We start from the raw sequence: 25,776 nt of genomic DNA on the forward strand, positions 1-25,776 counted from the left end.
TTCTATCAGATATTTTTGTTCAACCCTTTAAATTAAACGTTACAATCTGCACTTGAATTCTGTTGTAGAGGCTTCATTTCAAATCCAATGCGGTGGCATGCAGAGCCCTACTTGCGAAAATTGTGTTACTGTCCAAATATTTCTGGCCCTAAGGGCTCATGTCCACGGGGAAAATAGGATTTAGGATCCGCAGCAGATTTCCTGCATGCGGATCCGCATCCCATAGGGATGCATTGACCACCCGCGGGTACATAAATACCCGCGGATCGTCAATAAAAGTGATTTTAAAAAAAATGGAGCATGAAAACATCTGGACCATGCTCCATTTTCATGCGGGTCTCCCGCGGGGACGGCTCCCGCGGGCTTCTATTGAAGCCTATGGAAGCCGTCCGGATCCGCGGGAGACCTAAAATAGGAATTTAAAGCATTTACTCACCCGCAGCGGACCGCGAAGCTCTTCTCTTCCTCACGGCCGCATCTCCCTTGCTTCGGCTCGGCGGATGTGCCCGGCGCATGCGCGCGGCACGTCGACGACGTGCCGGCGACGTGCCGCCGGCGTCAGGAATTCATCCGCCGGCCGAAAATGAAGATCCGGCCGTGAGGAAGAGCAGAGCTTCGTCGCCCGCGCCGGATAGGTAAATTCTTTTAAATTGCTATTTTCGGCGCTCATGTCCGCGGGGCAGGAGGGACCCGCTGCAGATTCTACATGGAGAATCTGCAGCGGATCTGATTTTCCCCGTGGACATGAGGCCTAACTGTATATTTTTTAAATCTGGACTGCGCATGGCCGACAGTGAGCCTCCGAGGTCATCCGCAATACAGATTTTACAGGTACGCGGGTCGCCGGCCCAGGTCACGGACGGATTCCACTGCAGGAACCCACATGCGGAATCCGACCCGCCATGTGCAGCCGGCCTTAGATTGATAGCTGCAACCACAGCGCCATATCCGTGCTGCTGTACAATAAACACTACCAGTGTTGGGCGCCCCCCGATGACCAGTGATGGCATCTGAATGGGTGCATTGTGGAATCCGTAGATTTGGCAGGAAGTATAGCAACACATGCAGAGTCATCCTTACTGTCAGATTTGCCAGAATTGGCAACTGAGCCTTAACACAATGTAAGCAGAGCCCTACCCACTCCCAACACCTATTCAGATCAGTAAATAGTGGCCATCTGCCCATTCTGATGCCAGCACTCATGCCAACACCGCTCTGGGCTAGCCTGGAGCCAATGACTGTGATGCCCGCTGACTCTGCGACACCAGAGACCCCAAGTCATTTATCCTTTGAAAAAAAAAACAAAAGACATTACTTTTTGAAACCCCTACAAAGTGACTATGTGGCTTCGGTCGGAGTCACACTGGCGTATGCGTATCTGCACACGCATGAGCGCAGCATTTTTGCAGGATGAACTATGCTTTTTTCTCACGCACAACGGTATATGTCACGGGGCGTGTTCATTTTCTGCGCAGCAGACAAAGGCGCACTCATTCAAATGGCTAATTAGCTCCAGATGTGTTCTTCCGCCTTGCGCAATTATGCAATGTTTCACGCATCTCCTTCCGTATCGCGTGCGTTTTCGTATGCTACATTGACTTAATGGAAATCTTTGGTGCGCAAATACGCCAAAAAATAGAACGTTCTACTTTTTTTTGCGTTACTAAAATGCGCACACAAAATACGGAAATATGAATGAGCCCATTGAAATACATGGGTTCTAGGGTCTGTGCGACGCAGGCCTAATTCAGTCCGGAACCACAGTGGGCAGACGGGACTCCCCTGAAGTTGGTGCAGGGAATCCCCAGCTTGTGCTTGCGGTGGGGCAGCGGCGGCACACACTGGTTTAACCCTTTAAACACCAGTTATTCCGATCAGTAAGAAGTGCCCCCGTCTAACTTCCATCCCAGAGGCACTTTGCATCGGCTGGACCCGGCATGGTGGGGAGCACTGCAGCTTCCCAGCACTTCCTGCCGGCAGTCCCGTCCGTGAGCCCCGCGGGTCACCGAGAGCCCTGCGCCCAGCCGGCAGCCTTATGTGCCGAGGACACGTCTCCTCCCGAGCCGCGGCAGGGATTGGCGGGGAGCGGCAGTGTGGCGCCCGCCCCCCGCACACCCTCCGCCTGACACACTGGCAGTTCCGGGAGGGCGGCACTTATAAAAGTGGCAGTGAGCAGTGCCCGGACAGCCCCATCTCTGCAGCCGTAGTCTCACCTGTAGCAGCACACCGCCAACATGACGGACCAGGCTCCCTTCGACACCGACGTGATCACCATGACCCGCTTCGTGATGGAGCAGGGCATCAAAGCCAAGGGCACCGGAGAGCTGACCCAGCTGCTCAACTCACTGTGCACTGCTATCAAAGCCATCTCCACCGCTGTGCGCAAGGCTGGGCTGGCCCACCTGTAAGTAGTCCTATACAGTGTGCTGCGTGTCACTGCTGGCCGACCTGTAAGTAGTCCTATACAGTGTATACTAACGTGTCACTGCTGGCCCACCTGTAAGTAGTCCTATACAGTGCGTGCTGCGTGTCACTGCTGGCCGACCTGTAAGTAGTCCTATACAGTGTGTGCTGCGTGTCACTGCTGGCCGACCTGTAAGTAGTCCTATACAGTGTGTGCTGCGTGTCACTGCTGGCCGACCTGTAAGTAGTCCTATACAGTGTGTGCTGCGTGTCACTGCTGGCCGACCTGTAAGTAGTCCTATACAGTGTGTGCTGCGTGTCACTGCTGGCCGACCTGTAAGTAGTCCTATACAGTGCGTGCTGCGTGTTACTGCTGGCCGACCTGTAAGTAGTCCTATACAGTGCGTGCTGCGTGTTACTGCTGGCCGACCTGTAAGTAGTCCTATACAGTGCGTGCTGCGTGTTACTGCTGGCCGACCTGTAAGTAGTCCTATACAGTGCGTGCTGCGTGTTACTGCTGGCCGACCTGTAAGTAGTCCTATACAGTGCGTGCTGCGTGTTACTGCTGGCCGACCTGTAAGTAGTCCTATACAGTGTATACTAACGTGTCACTGCTGGCCGACCTGTAAGTAGTCCTATACAGTGTAAACTGAGGTGTCACTGCTGTCCAACCTGTAAGTAGTCCTATACAGTGTGTGCTGCGTGTCACTGCTAGCCGACCTGTAAGTAGTCCCTATACAGTATATATCCCGGTGTGGCACAGGCAGGGACTGGGAGATACAGTGTATACTGAGGTGTCACTGCTGGCCGACCTGTAAGTAGCCCTATACAGTGTATACTGAGGTGTCACTGCTGGCCGACCTGTAAATAGTCCTATACAGTGTGTGCTGCGTGTCACTGCTAGCCGACCTGTAAGTAGTCCCTATACAGTATATATCCTGGTGTGGTACGGGCAGGGACTGGGAGATACAATGTATACTGACATATTACTGCTGGCCGACCTGTAAGTAGCCCTATACAGTGTATACTGAGGTGTCATTGCTGGCCAACCTGTAAGTAGTCCCTATACAGTATATATCTCGGTGTGGTACAGGCAGGAACTGGGAGATACAGTGTAGACTGAGGTGTCACTGCTGGCCAACCTGTAAGTAGTTCTATACAGTGTGTGCTGCGTGTCACTACTGGCTGACCTGTAAGTAGTCCCTATACAATATATATACTGGTGTGGTACAGACAGGGCCTGGGAGATGCAGTGTATACTGAGTTGTCACTGCTGGCCAACCTGTAAGTAGACCCTATACAGTATATATCCCAGGGTGGTACAGGCACGGACTAGGAGATAGTGTATACTGACATATTACTGCTGGCCAACCTGTAAGTAGTCCTATGCAGTACATATTCTAGTGCAGTACAGGCAGAGGCTGGGAGATTGTGCAGCAGTAATATGTCAGTATACACTATCAGTCACAGACCAGCACACACACGTGTTTTATCCTGTCTGAGCAGTTCTTGTAATGGACTGGTTATCCTAGACCTCTGTATACGGACCTGTTATTGTCATTGGTCCCAGGCCGAGGGTATACTTGCCCATTGTGCAGTACCAGGCATTTTCCATTGGCGCTGCGACTTAAACTGTATTGGAGCTCTGTTCCCATCCCTGCTACGGCTCTTGGACATAGCGGCACCATGACTGTTATTTCCAATTACATTGACTTATAATGGGGTCACATTGGGTTTCTGATGCTTTCACATGGGCAGACTTTTACATGCAATATCTGACCAATTGCCAGATATCACGTGTAAAGGGAATGCATTCATTTAAATCTGTTTATTCATGTTATATCCTTACTGTCAGATTTGCCAGAATTTGCAACTGAGCCTTAACACAATGTAAGCAGAGCCCTACCCACTCCCAACACCGGGCACCTATTCAGATCAGTAAATGGTGGCCACCTGCCCATTCTGATGCCGGCAATCATGCCAACACCGCTCTGGGCTAGCCTGGAGCCAATGACTGATGCCCGCTGACACCAGAGACACAAAGTCATTTATCCTTTGAAAAAAAACATAACTTTTTGAAACCACTAAAAAGTGACTCTGTGCCTTCAGCCGGCATTACACGGGCGTATGAGTATCTGCACACGCATGAGCGCAGCTTTTTTGCAGCATTTATTTGCACGCACATCCGTATAATTCACTGTCCTCTTTGCGCCCGCAGGGCGTGTTCATTTTGTGCCCAACAAAGGCGCACTGATTCAAATGGCTAATTAGCTCCATTAGTGTTCTTTCGCCGTGCACAATTATGCAATGTTTCACGCATCTACTTTCGTGGATTTTCGCACCCTACATTGACTTATACGGAGATCTTTGGTGCGCAAATATGCAAAAAAAAATAGAACATGTTCGGTTTTTTGTCTTTTTTTCGCGACTAAAATGCGCACACAAAATATGAAAATATGCATCAGCCCATTGAAATGAATGGGCTCTCGTGTCTGTGTGGCGCAGGCCTAATTCAACTCCGGGACCACAGTGGGCAGGGTAGACTCCATGGTGCAGGGAATCCCCAGCTTGTGCTTGCGGTGGGGCAGCGGCGCCACAAACTGGTTTAACCCTTTAAACACCAGTTATTCAGATCAGTAAGAAGTGCCCCCCTCTAACTTCCATCCCAGAGGCACTTTGCATCGGCTGGACTTGGCACGGTGGGGACCACTGCAGCTTCCCAGCACTGTGCTGACTGAATACTGAGCACTTCCTGCCGGCAGCCCCGTCCATGAGCCCTGTGGGTCACGGAGAGCCCTACGCCCACCCAGCATCCATATGTGCTGAGGACACGTCTCCTCCCGAGCTGCGACGGGGACTGGTGGGGAACGACAGTGTGGCGCCCGCCCCCCGCACACCCTCCGCCTGACACACTGGCAGTACCGGAAGGGCGGCACTTAAAAAAGTGGCAGTGAGCAGTGCCCGGACAGTCCCATCTCTGCAGCCGTAGTCTCACCTGCAGTAGCACACTGCCAACATGACGGACCAGGCTCCCTTCGACACCGACGTGATCACCATGACCCGCTTTGTGATGGAACAGGGCATCAAAGCCAAAGGCACTGGAGAGATGACCCAGCTGCTCAACTCACTGTGCATTGCCATCAAAGCCATCTCCACCGCTATCCGAAAAGCTGGGCTGGCCCACCTGTAAGTAGTCCTATACAGTGTATACTGCGTGTTACTGCTAGCCAACCAGTAAGTAGTCCTATACAATGTATACTGAGGTGTCACTGCTGACCCATCTGTAAGTAGTCCTATACAGTATACATCCTGGGGTAGTACAGACAGGGACTGGAGATGCACAATATACTGATGTGTTACTGCTGGCCAACCTGTAAAGTAGTCCTATACAGTATACTTTCTGGGGTAGTACAGACAGGGACTGGGAGGTACAGTGTATACTAAAGTGTCACTGCTGGCCAACCTGTAAGTAGTCCTATACAGTACATATCCTGGTGTGGTACAGGCAGAGGCTGGGAGATACAGTGTATACCGAGGTGTCACTGCTGTTCAACCTGTAAGTAGTCCTATGCAGGACATATCCTAGTGTGGTACAGGCAGGGACAAGGAGATGCAGCTTGGCCAGCAGTAATGTCAGTATACACTGTATCTCCTAGTCCCTGCCTCTACCACACTAGAATATGTACTGCATTGGACTACTTACAGGTTGGCCAGTAGTAATATGTCAGTATACACTGTAAGTATTCCTATGCAGTACATATTCTAGTGTGGTACAGGCAGAGACTAGGAGATACAGGAGGAGATATTACTGCTGCACAATCTGTCACAGACCAGCACACACACGTGTTTTATCCTGTCTGACCAGTTCTTGTAATGGACTGGTTATCCTAGACCTCTGTATACGGACCTGTTATTGTCATTGGTCCCAGGCGAGGGTATACTTGCCCATTGTGCAGTACCAGGCATTTTCCATTGGCGCTGCGACTTAAACTTTATTGGAGCTTTGTTCCCATGCCTGCCACAGCTCTTGGACATAGCGGCACCATGACTGTTATTTCCAATTACATTGACTTATAATGGGATCCCATTGGGTTTCTGATGCTTTCACATGGGCAGACTTTTACATGCAATATCTGACCAATTGCCAGATATCACGTGTAAAGGGAATGCATTCATTTAAATCTGTTTATTCATATGAGCGATTTTTCTCTAAGCATAATTGTCTGAGATAGAAAAATCGTTACATGTCCTATTTTTTTGGAGAGCAATTGTTTAAGAATCACCGATTCTTATGGCAGGCAAAAAAAAATCCCATCACAGTAAACGGAGTTTCATGCAATCTTTCTATTTTTACTCTTGAATAAACATGCGTGAGAATCTTAAGTGATGCGTTTTACTCGCAGAACACATCGAACTCGCAGGCAAAAATCACAGGTTTCTCAGACCAATATTGCGCTTGCCGTATGAAAGCGCCCCCAGGGAACGTTCCCACAGCGTCTGCACTACGCTGTTCGCTTATGATTGGGGTTATGTTGCAGATTGCCAAAAACGGCATTGTGCCAGAACCCCCGATCGGAAGCAAGCAGCCATTCCTTGTCAGTGAAGCAGACATCACCTCGGTGACATGTAACAAAGTTTCCGTTTATTTCCATTATATTTGGAGTATAAAATGTGGCGGACTGCGCTATTGTATATCTTAAATACAACGAAAACGCATGCAAACCCCGTCAAACAGACGCCAAAGTGATGTCCATAGAATTAAGGATGGGGGAATGGTTCCATTTACTTCCGTTCAAGGGTCGCTTCATAATGCTGTTTTTGGCACCTGTGGCGTACCCCCAAACAGAAGACCACAGTGTTGTGAAAAACGCTGTGGGAACACGCCCTTTGGCTAAAATAGCGCTGCAGGCTATGCTAATCCTGCCATAAAAACCCATTGAACACCTAACGCGGCATCAGTGTAAACGGAGCCTTAATTTGTTGTAACTGGAAAACTTTGCCCCATCTGTCAGCATAAAACTTGGCGGTTTCTTGTGTTGGATGCAATACAAGGACCACTCAAACCCACCAGAACGGGAGCTGCTGGTACAGAGCGGCTCTCCATCCTAGCTCATAAAGGGGAGCTGCGGACCCCCTCTGACTTATGCCACAAGCAGCCTATGCACAGGCGGTGGCTTCACTTAATGTTCCTTTAGTGCAGTTACACCAGAAAACTTGCCAACAAGTTGTATTCATCAGTTCATTTCAGGGGGATTCCGAGTACAAACAGTTCTGGCATATACCGAAGGGGGTCTTATTGATCAGTAGAAGCCAGTGGTTGCAAAGCGTAGAAGTAGTCATTTCTGTAACTCTACTAGGCTACAGTGGAGAAGGCCATGCACTGTCAGCTCTCCCAACCCTGGCCAGGCTTCTACTGTAAAGATATCATGGGATCCCCTTCTTTCCAAAGGATATGGCACAAATGTCTCTTGTTGGAATACCCCTTTAAGTTGCAAACTGTAAGTCATATAGTGGAGAGGTTTATTAATATTGGCATTGTGCTCCCCGTGCCCTGGCAAGGTGCCGACTACTTTACAACGCATGGCTTTACTTGGCACTAGCTCACCAAAACTTTCATATATGTAATATCCTTTCACCAATGTCTGTCAATACAAACATTGGCAGGACTTCCCAAGTCCAGGAGACTGGCACAACTGCAGAAATAAATCTGCCCTTATACGTGTAGCAGAAGCTGCAGACGGCTCACCCCATGGAGTGCATCACTTCTAAGGATTTCAATGGGAACCCTTGGATGACAGATGGTGCAGCTTGAGCTGCGTGATATCATGTACGATATGAAGAATCACATTCATGGGTCATTTAGCTCCAGCCTTTATTATATCTCTGTGGGTTAACTGATAACTATGGCGGCTGCTTCCTACAGTGAGGTGGACAAGCTGAACATAAAGGAAGACCACCTCCCCAGTCTTTCAGAATGTATCTGACCTACCAGTTCTACTCCTGTTACCCCCCATATGGATATTGATCAGCACAACAGGTATTCGTAAACGTTGGCTTACAATTGGACTTTGATGTGTCTGGCACAGACTCCTTGGATGGATTCCCTTAGTGCCATGAGCAGATTACTTATTCACAGGGCTGGGGTGTAATATGCTGCAGGTCTCTGCAGGCTTCATCTTGTTCTGACTTTTTACTGATTTCTCTAAAAAGCAGTACATGCAGAAACCGACATCAGACGTGATACACATGGCTTAGCACACAAGAACTGAACACGCGAACATTAACCCCTTCAAGGCTGCATTTAGTCCCTTTGTCAGTGCTGCTAGAATGCTATCTGCAAGCTACCGCTACTATAACTGTATACATGTGAGCACATATCCTGTACATAACCTCAAGCCAGAGAACATCAGAAATGAAATGTTACTTTTGTGCAACACATTTCTCCACGCTTTTATGTAACAGGGAAAAAGTGTAGCAACCACCGACTTGTATGAGCTTAGAAATGATTAATTGTAACAAAGTAACCAAACTTTACTCCCCTCCAAACTGCACTTCAAGGAAGTCCCTTTTTATAGACTAAGGCTGCCTGCTGACAGCCGGGTCGGATCCCGCTGCGAGAATCCTGCAGAGACCTGCGGCTCACCGGCTCCCGGCATCTTCTGTCTCTGCTATGCGCCGGCTGCCGACCAGCTGGCACATGCGCGGAGCCCGCCCATCACTACTGACATTTCTGTGCGGGACTCTGCGAGACCTCAACAGAAATAGAACATGCCTCGATTTGTTTTCCGCGCTTGTTTTCACGCAGACAAATTGCGGCTGTGTGAATAGGATTTTGTTTTTTAATGCAATCCTATGCAGCCGAGCATGGGCGGGAAATTTCTCAGTGGAATTTCCGCCCGTGTGCAGGGGGCCTACAGCTGCTTTCACATCTGTGGTGGGGATTCACGTTTTTCCTGATCCACTTGGGGAGCAGGAGTGGGGAATGCCTGGATAAATGGGTCTGTCTTATGACTGGACCGAACAGCACCAAATGGGCCCCATTGACTATAAAGGGGTCCATCCAGGTGCTCGGCATTTTACCAGAAGAAAAAACACTGCATGCAGCGCTACTTTTTCCAGTATTTTGTGCTGCAGGTTCCAGTGCAGATGTGAAGGCGGCCTTATTCATGTAGGTGTACCTCCTGTCTGTGTGCTGTACACGCAGCCCCATAATAGCCAGTGAAGCTGCACAGGATTTTCCCCACACACTGGTGTAAATGCAGTACTACATGTTGGGTATACATGAGCATTATGGTATCCAAGTGTTCTCCAATATATTGTTTTTTTTTGTCCATTCCCCCCCCCCCCCCCTAATATGAAAAAAGGGTTTGGTACTGTGTAGGCCACTAGAGGAAAGTGTGATTGTTCTCAGTGAGAGAAACCAAGTCATCTTGTAGATATGATAACTTTTAATGGCTTACAAAAATACATGTTACAGGAAGTTTTCAGGTTCTTATCGACCCTTCATCAGGCTCGGGGAAACTGGTTTGGATGGCACACAAATATAACACACAAATGCAGAGGGGAGGAGGGACACTCCTCTTGATCTAAATAAATGTTCACACACAGACATTTGAGACTTAAAATAACAGCAATCTGAGCAAAGAGATCCTTAATCAGTCCAATGAGCTGAGGAATGTGACAGTTTTATGATCTCTGTTATCTCTACTTTACAAACTGCACATAGGAGATGGAAACCCTGCCTCTGCAGCACCACCTATTGGATGGCAACGTTCTTACAATCAACTTCTGAAATTTTTTAATGAAAAAAAAAAACAATGATTGATTGGAATGAGGACACCCGTCTTGACCTTCTTCATATCTTTCATGTTCTCCACTTATGCAAGAATCCCGGGATAAGGTTCATTCCATTCTTGAGGGCATCAAACATGGCCATAAACTTATACTCCCAATTCTTCTGTGACGCTGTGATTTGAAGTTACCCTTCAGTATGATAACTCCTCTGCTCTATGCTATTTCTGTGACCACAAAAAATGTTTTGCCACAGGTAATTCCATCTTTTCCTCTCCAATAGAGTGGCGATGAGATCTCATCCTGGCTCTGTTTTTGTTCTGTTTCCCCGACATAAAGCCCCCCAACAGGACATTTACTGCACCGGATCAGGTACACAACATCCGAGGAACATGTGAATGTGCCAGGGCTCTTATAGTTCTGCTGTGTTGGGGATCTGGATCCTGTCCTCAGTCCGTACATGTGAACATGTCTTAGGCTGCCTGTCCATGGGCGAGTTTGAATTGCGTTCCCCACGACGATAATCCGGCCGCAGGGAACACAGTTCAAGCTCTCCATAGCATTGCTACGGAGAGCGCTTCCCCACTGTCCACAAGCGGAGAATCATTGCGATTCTCCGCTTGCGTTCAGCAAATCGCAGCATGCTGCACAAGCATAATGTAACCAAGTGGTACGGAAATAATACCTTTTGGATGGAGTTGCATTATTGGTCTGTAGTGCGTGGTTGACCACACTTGAGATGTTAGTGCACTCTTTCTGCATTAAAGGGGTTGTCAGATTTGAGGAAAATCCTGTTACTAGGTCCCCATGCATTAAAATAATACAGCGATTGCTCCCCGCTTGTCTCCCGGTTCCGGTCTCTGCTGTCTGTTCAGACTGCTGTGACGTTCCGTAAACCTGCTGTAGCAGCCAATGACGGTCCTCAGCCAAAAAGAGTAAAAAGGCAGTTGAAAAAAAATGGGTATGACGGTGTTCATAACAACCCGGACAATGAAAATATTTTATCACGCATGGTCAATGCTGTAAAAATAATTTTAGAAAGTAATGCCAGAACTGCTATTTTTCTCTTGTTTGCCTCACAAAAAATGTAATAAAAAGCATTAAAAAAGTTATATCTAACTCAAAATGGTACAATAAAAACTACAACGCTTCCTGCAAAACAAGACCTTTTACCTATTAACCTTTGATCTCAGTAAGACAAGCAAAATAAGGAATACAGAGAACATGTTTAACCTGTATGGATAGAATTAACTGGAAACACAACAAGACTTCAAAACGGTGTATTAACTAGAGACGAGCGAACGTACTCGTTTAGGGCGATTTCGCAATCGAACACCGCTTTTTTTCGAGTAACTGACTACTCGGGGTGGCGTGGTGGAGCGGGGGGGGGGGGGGGTACCAGTGGGGAACAGGGGGAGCTCCCACTCCCCTCTGCAACCCCCCGCTCACCCCTGGGCCCCCCGAATCTTTTCGCCCGAGTAGTCAGTTACTCGAAAAAAGCGCTGCTCGATTGCGAGATCGCCCTAAACGAGTACGTTCACTCATCTCTAGTATTAACCCTTGGGTCATTGATCTGGCTGCATCCAGGTCACACTCTGCAGTTCTGCGATGCCCACTTTTAAAACCTAATTTTTTTTTGGGGGGGGGGGGGGGGAATCGATCTACATGAGGTCTTGTTTGTTGTGGGACGAGTTGTATTTTTCCACTGTATCAGTAAACTTACTATAAGGTGTATTAGAAAAGTGGGATGAAATGGGTGGTGGTGGGGGGGAATCAATTGCAGCATTTTTGAGAGGGTTTTATTTTGCAGTGTTCATTATGCAGTAAAAATAACTGGCTCTTTATTCTGTGGGTCAGTCTGATTACAGTGACACCAAATTCGTATAGTTTTATATAGTAATATTTAAAAAAATAAATAAATAAAATAAAACCCCTTTTTCTTGAGTTTCTTTCTGCCACCATATTTTGAAACCCATAACTTTTTAACTTTTCTGTAGATGCGTCTGTGTGAGGGCAAAGGGATAAGATTGCAGGGGGGCCATTCAGGGTGTTTATGTCCCAATCGATTAGGACCTTTTAAATGTTGCTGTCAGAACAGACAGCAGCATTTAAAGGGTTAACAGCCGAGATGAGAGTTATCTCTGATCACTGGTATTGGCTGTCAGTCAACAGATACCTGCCCTGTATGGAGTGGGCTTGGCTCCAGATCCCTCTCCATGTATAGCATATACAGTGGATGGCTATAGACGTCCTAATTACATGGGGTATGTGCAGCTAGGACGTCTATAACTATGTGTGATGTGAAAGGGTTAAAGTCTGGTGCAGAACTCACTGTGGGATAAGCTTGCGTTTAATAGCATAAATTGGACAATTTTATCAATGTATAGGAAGTGCGGTGTAAAAACTGTCATTTCTTTGGGTGACGTGCGAGTTATATGGTGAGGCAGGAAGGTGCACATCAGCTGAAATTGGTGTCAAATACACACTTTTTGCTATTTTTCATATTATAATAAAAATGCTTTTACTGTTGGTATTAAGTCCAACTTTAATGATCCTTTAAGCCAGTGATTGCCAACCAGTGACTCATAAGTCACATGTGGCCCAGTGCCATGGCTTTCCAATAAGGGCCCTGAGTTATAACCATGTGCACTGACTACAATATGACCTCCATAGCAACAGTATTGCAAACACCTTCCAACCGCCAAGCAGTACAAAGTACAGTTATTTGCAAATGTTTGCACTTTCATTATTTCCTCTTTTTCCACACTTAAAAGGGTTTGGGACCTGCGCATTATGTGATAGTTTTTGCTATAGTCCGTCAATAAAAAAAAAAAAAAATTCTCTATATATAATATATTATATTACCGTATTCGCTATATAAGAGCAGATTCCAGCTGTGAGCCAAGATGTGGCCCGGTGTATGGCCGGGCCGCAAAATTGTTCTGTGCATAGCCCTGTAATCTTGCAGTCGGTCATGCGCAGCACACTTTTTTGTTTGTTTATATATCCTGCGATGACGCAGATACCCGCCGCCCATATGTAATATAATTGCGTAAAGGCTGCAGGTATATCCATGACCATAGAGACAAATTTTTGAATTCTTTCTTTGCAGCATTCTTTCCCCACCAGCCTATAACCTTTTGCACAGTTCTGTATACATAGATTCTTAACACCATTTGCGTGATAATGATTTAACTCTTATAAGGTAATATTTACTGACTTGACTGGTTTTTCTGATCTCCGTGGCATCTTTTCCAAGAATCTTTGTTTTCTAACTTTTACAAAAAAATCTACCCTGAAACTTCGACTGTTAAGTTGTATATAACTGTAACCTGATGACTACAGAGAAATGGGATACGTTGTATGCTTCCTTGTATTCTGTAAAATGTAATCAGAATTTCTTTTGGTAGCCTTGTTTATATGGAAGGGAAATTCCTTTATTTGGACAACCAATGGCGTTAAAAATGTCTAAGTTATCTCCCCGTTCTGCACGGGAGTCACTGACAATGGCTGGTCTGTATAATGGCTTATCCCTAGTCCTTGCCAATATTGCTTAATGCCAACCGATCCTGCTCTAATGTCCAGATGCCAAGTCCTACAGTGTATGTCAGATGTACCCATACTTCAGCCCTACGGGTTATATACTTGGAGAGGTAAGGGGAGGTGTGTGCGTGGGGGGGGGGGGGGGGATTTCAAATTCTTTAAACCTCCTCCTTCTGTGAGTCTATATTAGGGAAATGATGTAAAGGTGGTGACCAAAGTAAACCTCTGCTTTAAAAATAGCATCATTGATATAATATTGTGCATCCTTTTGATAATACATTCTTCCCTTTTAGGTACGGAATTGCTGGATCTACTAATGTCACCGGAGACCAAGTGAAAAAGTTGGATATTCTTTCAAATGACCTATGTGTCAACATGCTGAAGTCGTCGTTCAGTTGCTGTGTCCTGGTATCAGAAGAAGACCCACATGCTCTGATTGTGGAAACTGAGAAGCGGGTTAGTATATATCTGTACAGACTAAGGCCGAATGCACAAGGAAGGTCTGGATTCCGACAGTGGAATCTCGCTGCAGAATCCGTCTCTGACCGTGGCTGGTGACCCCACGTACCTGTCTTCTCCTTTCTTTTTCTGTACGGCGGCTGGTCCGGCCATCGCACATTTGCTGTACAGAATTGACATTCCGGATAGGCTGCGGGTCGGACGGCTTCCATTGACTGCAGTGGAAGCTGTCTGTGCGGAGCCTGCACAGAAATAAAGCATGCTGCAAATTTTCTTTTTCTTTAATCCATGAGTGGAATCTGCAACTGGTTTCTGCTTATGTGCATGAAAAATCACTTTCGCATGCTATGGGAGGTATTTGCTGTGGAATCTGGAGGTGGTCACCCACTCTGGATTCACAATTCAAATCCACCCGTGTGCATTCACCCTACAGCTTAGTGGAGAATCGGCTGCACAATGTTCTGGCTTCCTGCAGTGACGAAACAGGCTTGATGCAACTTCTGAGTTACAAGGAAGTTTTACATAACTGCTGCAATTGGGACATCTGAATATTTAGGAAGTATATACACATGGAACATGCGGATGCACTCATAAGGCAAACCCCAAATTGTTTTTGTTTCTGCAACCTTATCCGATGGTTGCTTTGAAACTGAAGTGCATGGCATTTATTACGGGGCAGACCAAGAGGAGTCCTAAATGTGACAGATTTACTAACCATGTGCAACCTTTTTTTTTTCCTTGCAAAATGCTGATGTGAAGTATGTCAGCCATAAGGTGGCAAACAGTAAGGAGCTTATGTAGGATTTTGTCAAGGAAGGGAGGAGCTCCATGGACTTGGGTAGTTGGATAAGAAACCACAATCAACAGTCAACATTGATGGACACCTAGTTAGTGCTTTCACATAAAAGCATACCAAAACAGAGCTACTCTATTGTACCACTAAACAATTGTGTCCCACTATATTCCTACACAATGTTTCCATATGTGGTAATTGACAAAGTACTGACCTATACTTAAAACCAACATTTATTTCCAAAATAAGACCGCCATAGCCCTTCCAACAACTTCAAAAAAGGCAACAGCACAACAGACTTCATTAAAGGTACACAAAAAGTGTTCCTAGTTTATTCAATACCACATGTGACACGCTTGAGAAGCTCTGTGGACCGAAACAACTGCATTGCTATATAAAGCTGATATAAATGGTGCCATAAGGCGATTAATTCATTAGTGACATCATCAAATTACAATGACGCAACTCCTAAAAATAATAATAATCCCTATCAAACAATGCATATTGCTATTAATACATATCAGAAATTGACCAGAGCTCTTAGGGAAATGGATTTACATTCCATAGTCACATATGCCCATAAAATCCACAATAAATCAATTAATACACAGACCATACAGAATTTGTCAGGGCACCACAATATACAGTTAAATATTGATAGCTGCTGTTCACCTTAGCGGAACACTAATGCTGTAGCTCTTTAGAAAGTTTTAACTGCACCTTTGGACTATAATAACCTGAAACTTGTATGCAGCAATCTCCGGTGTAGTTGGGTTTTAAGATAGAATCTAATGCAGTTTGTTTTTCTGGCTGCTGGATTCTTCTGTGTTCCCCGCACATTGCCCTCCGCTGAGCCGACCTGCTCAGTGTTTTCCTGCCTAATACATACTTAAAGGGGTTGTCCCGCGCCGAAACGGGTTTTTTTTTTTTTTTTTCAACAGCCCCCCCGTTCGGCGCGAGACAACCCCGATGCAGGGGTTAAACAAGAACACCGGACAGCGCTTACCTGAATCCCCGCGCTCCGGTGACTTCTTACTTACCTGCTGAAGATGGCCGCCGGGATCTTCTCCCTCGGTGGACCGCAGGGCTTCTGTGCGGTCCATTGCCGATTCCAGCCTCCTGATTGGCTGGAATCGGCACGTGACGGGGCGGAGCTACACAGAGCTGCTCTCCGGCACGAGCGGCCCCATTGAGAAAAGAAGACCCGGACTGCGCAAGCGCGTCTAATCTAGCGATTAGACGCTGAAAATTAGACGGCTCCATGGAAACGAGGACGCTAGCAACGGAACAGGTAAGTGAAAAATTTCTGATAACTTCTGTATGGCTCATAATTAATGCACAATGTACATTACAAAGTGCATTAATATGGCCATACAGAAGTGTATAGACCCACTTTGTTTCGCGGGACAACCCCTTTAATCAATATTGTAAACCCGTTTACGATTATCTGCTCCAACAATGCTATACCTGTATACTGGTGTTTGAAATACTTTGACATACTTTTGTGCCAGTGTGGCATAATTTTCCCATAGAAGGTTTGAAGTGACGCAGGTCAGGTCTATAGGCCTCACTAGTCAAACCAGACCATTTCTGACCTACGTCTATAGGCCTCTTACTAGCCAAGCCAGAAACCTACTGCACCGAAACAGCTGTCTTTGCATGATTATTCTGGCTTTGGCTCACCATTCCCAGTCATTGTTAGAAGGCATGTTTAAAAAAATCTGACTGACTTGCAGGAATGCTGCCTTCCCATAGGTGGCACTGCAGAGGTATTGTTTTATCTTGCCATTTGCAAAAATATATTCAAACCTATACAAATAAAAGGGTGGTGTGCTGGAGGCCCAGCAGATCTGTTAAAAGCAGCACATGGAGTTTCCAGGTAGCACCGGGACAGAAGACAAAAAGCTGCACTTTTCTACACTTTACAGCAAACTCAGGAGTGAATTTTATGGAGTGAACTTTTTTCTCTTTTAGGGTAAATATATCGTCTGTTTTGACCCCCTGGACGGTTCCTCCAACATTGACTGCCTCGTATCCATTGGCACGATTTTTGGCATATACAGAAAGGTAAGATCACTACTTGTTCTTAAACCTCTATCTGAATAAAACGAGGACTAGAAGACCTTCTCTAAGAACTGCTTTACATTGAGGTATCCTAAGCAAGTGTACAGGAAGCCAGACGTGACAAGTAATGTAAAAATAAAGGCTTTATTTAGATTTAGAAAAAATATACATAGTATTTTAATTATATTTAATTATTTTTATAGTCAGACTAATAACATACAGAACCTGTATTTGGACACTTATCTCAAATAGTGACAAATTATGCACTGCAGATGGTTCTTAAACATCTGACATTAAGCAGTACCTTGTTATGGCCAGGAGGTGGCACTGTGTGCGATCTTAGAGTGCAGTAAATGGATTTCACTATTGTGTTGAATGCCTTCTGTGCAATTTGTAATCTAGGTTTGCTTGTTTATTAAAATCCAAAATGTTACCTTTAAGCTATCTGTCACATTATGCAGATCTGGTTTAGAGCCGAAAGAAACGAGCAGACGGCTATAGTCTGGTGAAAAAAAGATTCCACATATAAATTGCTAAAATTGTATTTTATTTGTTTAAATCTCCGCTAAATTTAGTAATCCAGTGGGTGGCGCTATGCTGCTCTAGGGAAGGCTGTCAATCACTGGCTCCGCCCATTGGACTGTTTAGCTCAGAATGAGCAGAGATATAAATGAAGAAAATATATAGTGTAACTTCTATCAATCCGCTCTACTCCTTCCGCTCTATAACCTGTTGCCTGCAGAATGGACTGCATTTTCCATGTGACAGGTATCCTTTTCTCAGCTGTGAACACCTGTATCCTTCTGTATCATGCAGACAACGGACGGAGAGCCCAGTGAGAAGGATGCCTTGCAGCCGGGACGTAATCTTGTGGCAGCAGGATATGCTTTATATGGGAGCGCCACGATGCTGGTCTTGGCCACTGATTGTGGTGTCAATTGCTTCATGCTGGATCCTGTAAGCTAGAACTCACTTTATTTAAAAATTGTGTTAGAATTTCTCTTGCATTATGGCATCATTGACTGCTTAATGAGTCGGAATAGGGCAGTAGCTTACTCTATAACCGTGCACCTCCTGTGGCAGGGGGACCATGTGGTCAGCAATGCTATTCTGTGTCCCCCATCCCAATCATCTGGGAGCAGAGAGAAGTATGAATGGTGCACTGAGTAGCCATCTTTGAGGCCCCCATATTTTGGCAGAATGGGGTTTTCTGACTTCTGTGGCACTTGAATAAGAGGTTAGGTGAGCTGGCCATGCTTGAGTGAGGCTACTTTCATTGTAACTTATAGGAGCAGTGAAATGCTCTGCTGTTTCAGCAACTGGTATAAATGAGAAAAGCCACATTGATTTACGAACAGGGAAGAAGGGAACCCCCATTCTCCTGAGAGGTGCCAGTTCCAATCCAGTACTTGTAGTTTTCAGGCATTTATGGCATATACATTTGGTATGGCATAAATGACTCAAATGTTAATACACCTTTTAGGCCTCATTCATCCGAGCGCTGTTAGTGCTTGAGTGGCACGTGACAAGAGCGTTTCAATAGGAACCAATGGGTTCCTACAGAAGCATTCACATGTCGGCTCTGAGGTGTGTGCAAGGATGGGACCTGTCCTATCTCTGCTACATGCTTCCCATAGGCTCCTGTGGGAGCTGGAAAGCAGACCCCTTGGACCGTGTGAATAGGCTACTTCCCGTAGTTTGAAGTAGCCTGTTCACGCGATCTTTTCAGCACTAGAGTGGCGCTGCGTTCTTGCTGCTAACAGCACAAAATTGCGCTTGTCTAAACAAGCCCTTTAGTTGTATTGTGGTCCTGAGATTGCTTAAATCTGATATAGTGGCCCTTGGATCAGAAATGGCTGAACTGTAGCGATAAGGCGACCTACACACGGGCGAGGGCGATATCTAGCCGTGAGACTCGGCCCAATATCTCGCTCGTTAATGTGTGATTTACCCATGGATGCGAGGCATTTTTCAGGCAAAAACACCTAACATGACATCTCTGAAGTCCCGATCCTCTCGCACGAGTTTCACTTGCGATAAGAGGATGCGAAACCTCACATGCACGTCACACGGCATACGAAAGATATGCGATGCATTAAAGGTCCCATTGAAATCAATGAGTGATGCATTCCAAGGAACGCGATAAGAGCATGCTTGTGTATGACTCCATTCAAAAGAATAGGGCTCATATTCATGCGTCTCACAACGCACAAGTTTCACAGCTGTGTGAAAGCGACCCAAGGCTAGGCTTACAACACCAGCATCTATTTGTTTTCTCCTGTTCCATCACAGGAGCAGGAGAACAGAACCAGTTCAGTGATGGCGACCAGCGACACTGGACGGACCCATTGACTATAATGGCGTCTCTCCAGCTTTTGTCCTGCCCACCAGCATTTTCCCAGGTGAAATGGCATGATAATGCGCTCTTTAGCCTGGGATTTTGTACAGGTCCCTCCCCCACAGATGTGAACCTAGCCTTTAGAAACAGTCATTTTCTGCGTTTTCTTAAGAAAAAAATTGTTTGACTTTCAATGTACAATAAAATATCTGTATTGTAGTCAATCGGAGAGTTCATCCTGACCGATAAAAATGTGAAGATTAATCCGAGAGGCAATCTCTACAGCCTTAATGAAGGCTATGCTAAATACTTTGATGCAGCAGTTACAGAATATCTGCAGAAAAAGAAGTTCCCAACAGTAAGTGTTTTTGTTGTGTTTTTTTTTTTTTTTTTAGGATAGATTAATATCTGTAATCGCCCACTCTGTAGCTATATGTAGCCACCCACTTACTAATTGGCAATTCATCCGATCTTGCAAAAGAGGAAACACAACTGTAACCTTGGAACTTTAAACTGTAATAACTTGGTGGTTTAGTACCACACCCAAAAAATGACTTAATGTGTTGGTGTCTGTATTTCTTATGTTTCTTCCTTGCACTAATAGGGTTTTGCATCAAGCCAAGGTACTATAAAATATAACTTACACTTAAAGGGGTTGCATCAGATTAGAAAAACATGGCCACTTTCTTACAAGAACAGCTCCACTCCTATCCATGGACTTTGTATGGTAGCTCAGCCCTATTTTAACGCATGAGCCTGAGCCGCAGTACTGCACAACCCAACCCATGAATAAGAGTGGTGCCGTTTCTGAAAGAAAGCGGCCATGTTGTGTTTTTTTTTTTTTTTTTTCTAATCTGATGCAACACCTTTTAAGTCACTCATGTAATAAAAAGGCAGTGTAATTGATTGGTAATACTGCGCGTTCTTTCCTGGCAAATATTGAATATGGCTGTATCTTTCCCACAAATGTCAATAGGGTCTAAAAATCTGGATGTGTCCTTTTTTTAGCTACGTAGACCTGTAATTGGGAGAATACAGATCTGTAATTCGTATTTTGACAGTTGTTCGCCACAAAATGGGGCCCGTGAGGCAGATTTGCTACCGTGTTTAGAAGGAAATGTCAAACCTTTGCTGATTTCTGCTGTAACCAACTCTATTTTTGTGCTGAAGGTCTTGCTAAGCAGTCGGTCTCTCCATAACCGTATATTAAGACTGTTCCAAGTTAAAACTGTCTTGATGTATGTGTACTTGTATGTTCTTGACTGCATGTTTATTGCACAGCAGTGTAACTCTGATAAAAATGGAAAAGCCTGATTGACATAAGTGCATTATACAGACCTAAAGACATCTGTATATCCAATACGCAGTATATTCTATTGTCCTTATCAGATTTGGTCTATATTTCTGGCTGGGCCAAAAGGTGGTTTCACATATCAGATTTGTTGTGGAATTTCGGCTGCGGAATGCTCACAGAAGTTCTGCAACAGAACGGAAGAATGTTATTAAATGGTATTTTTTTTACAAGCCCCACTCACAGTGCAGGAAGTCTACAGCAGATTAGTTGGGCCCAATTTCCACAGGTGGACTTGATTTGTGGAATCCGTGTAGGTCACCCGCGCAGAGTTTCAAAAAAACACTGTACTGCGGAGGCGCACCGGCCGGCATTTCCGTACACCTCTGCAGTACAGGCACACAGAAGACCCGGACAGGTATGCAGGGTTACCAGCTGTGGGCTCTTGCATGCAGAATCCAATCTGCCCATGGACATGAGGCCTAAGGCTGGGATCACACGGGACAGAATTCCAGCAGAATTCTCGCTGAATGGCCCCACCAAAAAACTGAGCCTTCCGCTAGAAAAGTGCAGCTTCAAAACCCGTGGGTTTTGGAGAGGTTTTGCCTTCAGCATTTTTCTGCGGCTTTCTCTTTCTATAGAGAGGGGAGAGGCCGCTGCAGAAACAAGAATGAAAATTGACATGCTGTCGAATTTTTATTTATTTTTTTTCCACCCAGCATGTCAGTTTTCATGTGGCTTGGCTGCATCGGATTCGTTGCAGCGTGTGGATGAGATTTTTGCAAAATCTTGTCCACTTTGCTGGCTAATCCCGAGATTAGGAGTCGAATTGCAGAATTGCCGTGCAGACTGCCCCGTGTGAACCCAGCCTTGTACTGCGAATTTTCAAAATCGCAGCATACTCTGTCAAGGAAATGCAACGGATTGTATTCATTGCAATATGATTTGATGAAATCTCCGGCTCAATCCTTGCTAAAGTCATGTGCAGATTTACTTTTGGAAAAGTTTGTGCACTTACCCTAAGGGTTTATTCACACAAGCGCATATCGGACGGCGTTTTCATGGCCGGCCGATATATGCTACCATGTGATGCACGGGCTCTGTATATGTGCTATTGGGTGGGGGAAGACTGCTTAGCTCTGCTAAGGGGTCTCCCCCCTTGCCAGCTCACCTCCTCTCTCCTCCCCTCTGGCTGTTTGCTAACCTCCTGCCCCTTGTCTGCAGCCAGCAATGGTAGGGGGTGGGATGGGTGGAGCTTGGCTCTGCCATCCCACACCCCCAAACATTGGCAAGGGGCAGAGAAGGGAGTTTTAGCAGTCATGCTAGTCCAGCCAGGTAGATAGTTTTAGGACTATCCTTCCTGCTGGGCGTAAAAGCGCCTTGCCTGTTGCTTTTACGCCATAGGAATACGGCTGTGTGATCTGATGCATTGGAATCTAATGCATCAGATGGTAGTGTACATCAGCCGGCTGTGAAAACGCTGGCCAATATACGCTCGCGTGAATAAGCACTAAAGCTGAAAAAAAACTTCTAAAGCAATACAGAATGTAGGTAAATCCAGACAAAATATTGCATTTTTGGGAAATCCGCTCTTGCATTTTTCTTTAGATGTAAGGAGGATTGAACTATGACACAGGGCGAGCCGGTGTTCCTTCTAATCTATTAAGACCTACAGGAGAATCCATCTTCCATACACTTGAGAGCCTAATAATTCTGATGCTTCTGATAGTTTTGTTGTCAGCGTCTGGTAAGATTTATGTATTGTCTGATTCTGCTACAGGATGGCAGCTCCCCATACGGAGGAAGATATGTTGGTTCTATGGTGGCAGATGTTCATCGAACATTGGTCTATGGTGGCATCTTCCTGTACCCTGCAAACACAAAAAGTCCAAAAGGAAAGGTAAATCACATCAGAAAGCTATAAAGGTTCTGCTTTCCTTTTAATGCTTTGTAGCAGCTTTCTTGTGCACATCGCTTTAGACTTTCACATATCTGTACTGGAGGCTTTGGATGGTTTGTCTGTCGTAGAAATCACGGTATTTGAATTGAAAAGTAGCACTGTAGGGAGTGCTATTGTCAAATTGGGGAAACTGACAAACGTCAATGGAATTCAGTTGGGTCTGTTGGGCACTGGTGTCTGTTAGGGTGGACACCCACTTGCGTTTTTTTTTAATCCCTTTTCTTCACCCCTGCGATGCGACAGCGATGACTATGAAACCAAAGATTTTCAATGGTTTCATACTCCTTTGCAATGTTTCAGTAGAGCTGCGCATCGCAGAGAAAAAATCTGCGATATCGCTCAGTGTTTCTCAATGGGGCCAGTGGCAGCAGCGCTAGCACCATTGAAATATAGGGAGTATATCGCAGACTTCTGCCAGCTGTAGCAGTAGTTTCCTTCATCCCTAGCTAGTGAAGAAAACAAAAATCTTCACTCACCTCTCTGCCGCTCAGGCGCATCCTCCGGCTGGCTCCCCTGCACTGCTGTCCAGCACTTTCAGCAGACGGATTTAAAATTCCCCACCTCCTGAAAGGGCTGTGCTAATTGGCTGAGCGCTCAGCCAATTACAGGCAGCGCTTAGCTAAGCACTCATCAACGAATAGCTAAGCGCTGCCTGTAATTGGCTGAGCGCTCAGCCAATCAGGACAGCCCTTTCAGGAGGTGGGGATTTTTAAATCCTCGCCTGCTGAAAGTGCTGGACAGCAGTGCAGGGGAGCCAGCCGAAGGACGCAGGGGAGAGGTGAGTAAAGAATTTTTTTTTTGTTTTCTTTACCAGCTAGAGAAGATTTTCAGGGAAGGGCTTATATTTTAAGCCCTTCCCCAAAAATCATGCTGTGGGGTTTGCCTAAAATCCACTACTTTCAATGGGGCCAGCAGCAGCGCCGACCCCATTGAAAACAATGGAATAGCATCCTGGACTTCTGCCACAGCTGTGGCAGAGGATTCCTTCATCCCCGCGGCGATGAAGGAAACGCCTGTCATAGCTGTGGCAGAAGTATGTGATATACTCCCTATGCTTTCAATGGGGCTGCTGCTGCCAGCCTCACTGAAAGCATTTGCAATATCGCAGCGTCTTTTTTGAGCTGCGAGGCGAGTGTGTTCACTTGCTCTCGCAGTGCAAGAAAAAAAATCACTAGTGAGTGTCCACCCTTAAGGTGTTTTCACATCTGCGTTGGAACCTCCCAACTGGAAGTTCCGTCACAGATAAGTCTGCAAATACTGGGGGGAAAAAAGCTCTACCGGCAAGTGGGCGGAAAGCGGGCTGACTCCATTATAGTCAGTGGGATCCGTCTGGCTCTGTTCGCTTCCATCCAGACAAGGAACTGTTCGGCCATGGGGATTCCCCTTTCTTCCTCTCTGAACAGAGCAGGAAAGCTGAATCCCCGACGCACTTGTGAAAGCAGCCTTGAGCCTCATGCCCATGACTGACTCCGTCAGCGGAATATCGCAGCGGAGTCCGCCATGGTGCCCCCAAAACCCCTATACTCACTGCTCCGGATCCACTGTACGCGTCCCTCCTGCCGGGCCGGCCCGCATGTGCAGTACAGCGACTGACGTGCCAGATGACGCGGTGGGCAGAGACGCGTATTCACGCGATACTTCTGCTGTGCTACAGCGGAAGTATAGGGTGACGGCCGGCTTCCATTGACTACATACAAAGCGCATATTCCTGCTGCAAATAGAACATGCCGCGTTTTCTTTCACGCTGCGGAATTCCACAGCATGAACATTGAGCTATTAGGTTCTATTGAACCTAATAGCTGTGGGACAATGCCACGGATTTCCGCTGCTTAAAACGCAGCAGAAATCAGGCCATGGGCATAAGCCCTTATGTATTGTGTTGTGGTTGTCATTATTAACAGAAACCAACACAGATATATACAGAACTTTAATTTCTAAGTGTATTTGGCCTGGATGGAAGTGTATTCGGACTGCTCAGACATGACTAAATCCACTAGTAGCACTGTTTACCAGATATGAATCTAATATATACTTCTGAGTATTGTTAACTCCCTTTATAATTTGGCTCTTATGTTTTTGATAACAGTTGAGACTCTTGTACGAGTGCAACCCCATGGCATATGTCATGGAAAAGGCTGGAGGCATGGCCACCAATGGAGTGGAAAACATTTTGGATATTGTACCCGACAACATACACCAAAGGATGCCCATAGTCCTAGGGTCTCCAGAAGATGTTAAGGAATACATTGCCATTTTCAAAAAACACGCCAAGAAATAAAAAGCTGTTGGACAGAACTGCTGGCAAAAGAACCAAAGAATATTCCACGTTTGCAATAATTCAACTTTCTTACTTTTATACGGAGTGCCAGTCTGATGGGGAAACAAAAATAAATTTTTGTATTAAGCATTAACCTGTATTGTATCTGTCAATAATGGGGAATCTCAACCAAACGCTCGTTTACAAATTTCTTAATGTTTCGGCTGTTTTGGAGCTACTATAACAAAGTTTACACTCAGTAGTCATCAGTACAGGTTGCCTCAATGGGTATAGAAAGGCTGGCATTCATTTGATTGACCACCTGTGGTGTTTTGCTTAAAAGCTGTATTGTATCTGATGACTGTAACCGCAGACCTGGAGTCCGTCTTATACTATTGTTCATGTGCTCTTCTGCAAGCACCTTAGAACTAAATTCGTTGTAAGAACCTCAGTTTGATCTATTTTATTACTAGAGGTTTGGACTTATTGGCGACTATCATTCTGCTACAACCAGTTATTCATGTAGTCAATATGACTCTGCGAGGTAAAAAAAGGCTATGCAAACACTCTGATGTCGAAGTATGTCATGGACCCACAGCAGAATGTAGGCAATGGATTATGGATTCATACAACATGGATTTATGCTACAGTTATGTGTCTGAGGTTTTAAAGGCTATAGATAACTTTGAGAGGGTGATATTTTTCACTTAAGGGTGTATTCACACGAGCGTGTGCGCACAAAACCACGTACGTGCACAAACTCACATGAATGCAGCTCCGTTTAGCATTTAATTTTTCTCAATGGGTACGCAGCTTCTGCCGGTGGCCCCGTTGAAGGCAATGGCCTGCCGGCAACCTTTACAGTGATTTTCAGGGA

At 45.8% G+C, this 25,776-nt stretch overlaps 1 protein-coding gene across 2 annotated transcripts; it reads left to right on the plus strand.

Annotated features, from left to right (window-relative positions):
• The first annotated feature begins 2,158 nt into the window (after positions 1–2,158).
• Positions 2,159–25,053, plus strand: LOC136628297 (fructose-1,6-bisphosphatase 1-like). Of its 2 annotated transcripts, none has more exons than XM_066604088.1 (7): positions 2,159–2,404; positions 14,031–14,193; positions 16,964–17,056; positions 17,870–18,010; positions 19,612–19,749; positions 22,463–22,582; positions 24,729–25,053. In XM_066604088.1, the coding sequence occupies exons 1-7, from the start codon at positions 2,235–2,237 to the stop codon at positions 24,918–24,920; spliced, it is 1,017 nt and encodes a 338-aa protein (XP_066460185.1). In that variant the 5' UTR covers positions 2,159–2,234; the 3' UTR covers positions 24,921–25,053. The 2 variants fall into 2 exon arrangements, with proteins under 2 accessions (XP_066460185.1, XP_066460186.1); XM_066604089.1 differs by lacking the exon at positions 2,159–2,404 and adding an exon at positions 5,405–5,589.
• The last annotated feature ends 723 nt before the right edge of the window (positions 25,054–25,776 follow it).

Source organism: Eleutherodactylus coqui, chromosome 5, assembly GCF_035609145.1.
Source record: "Eleutherodactylus coqui strain aEleCoq1 chromosome 5, aEleCoq1.hap1, whole genome shotgun sequence".
Lineage (NCBI taxonomy): Eukaryota > Metazoa > Chordata > Amphibia > Anura > Eleutherodactylidae > Eleutherodactylus > Eleutherodactylus coqui.

Excerpts from the sequence above, each read along its gene's own strand:
- LOC136628297 (XM_066604088.1), top strand. The coding sequence starts at position 2,235 with ATGACGGACCAGGCTCCCTTCGACACCGACGTGATCACCATGACCCGC. Across the intron at positions 17,057-17,869 it reads TTTTTGGCATATACAGAAAG|ACAACGGACGGAGAGCCCAG; the intron begins GTAAGATCACTA and ends TGTATCATGCAG. Across the intron at positions 19,750-22,462 it reads AGAAAAAGAAGTTCCCAACA|GATGGCAGCTCCCCATACGG; the intron begins GTAAGTGTTTTT and ends ATTCTGCTACAG.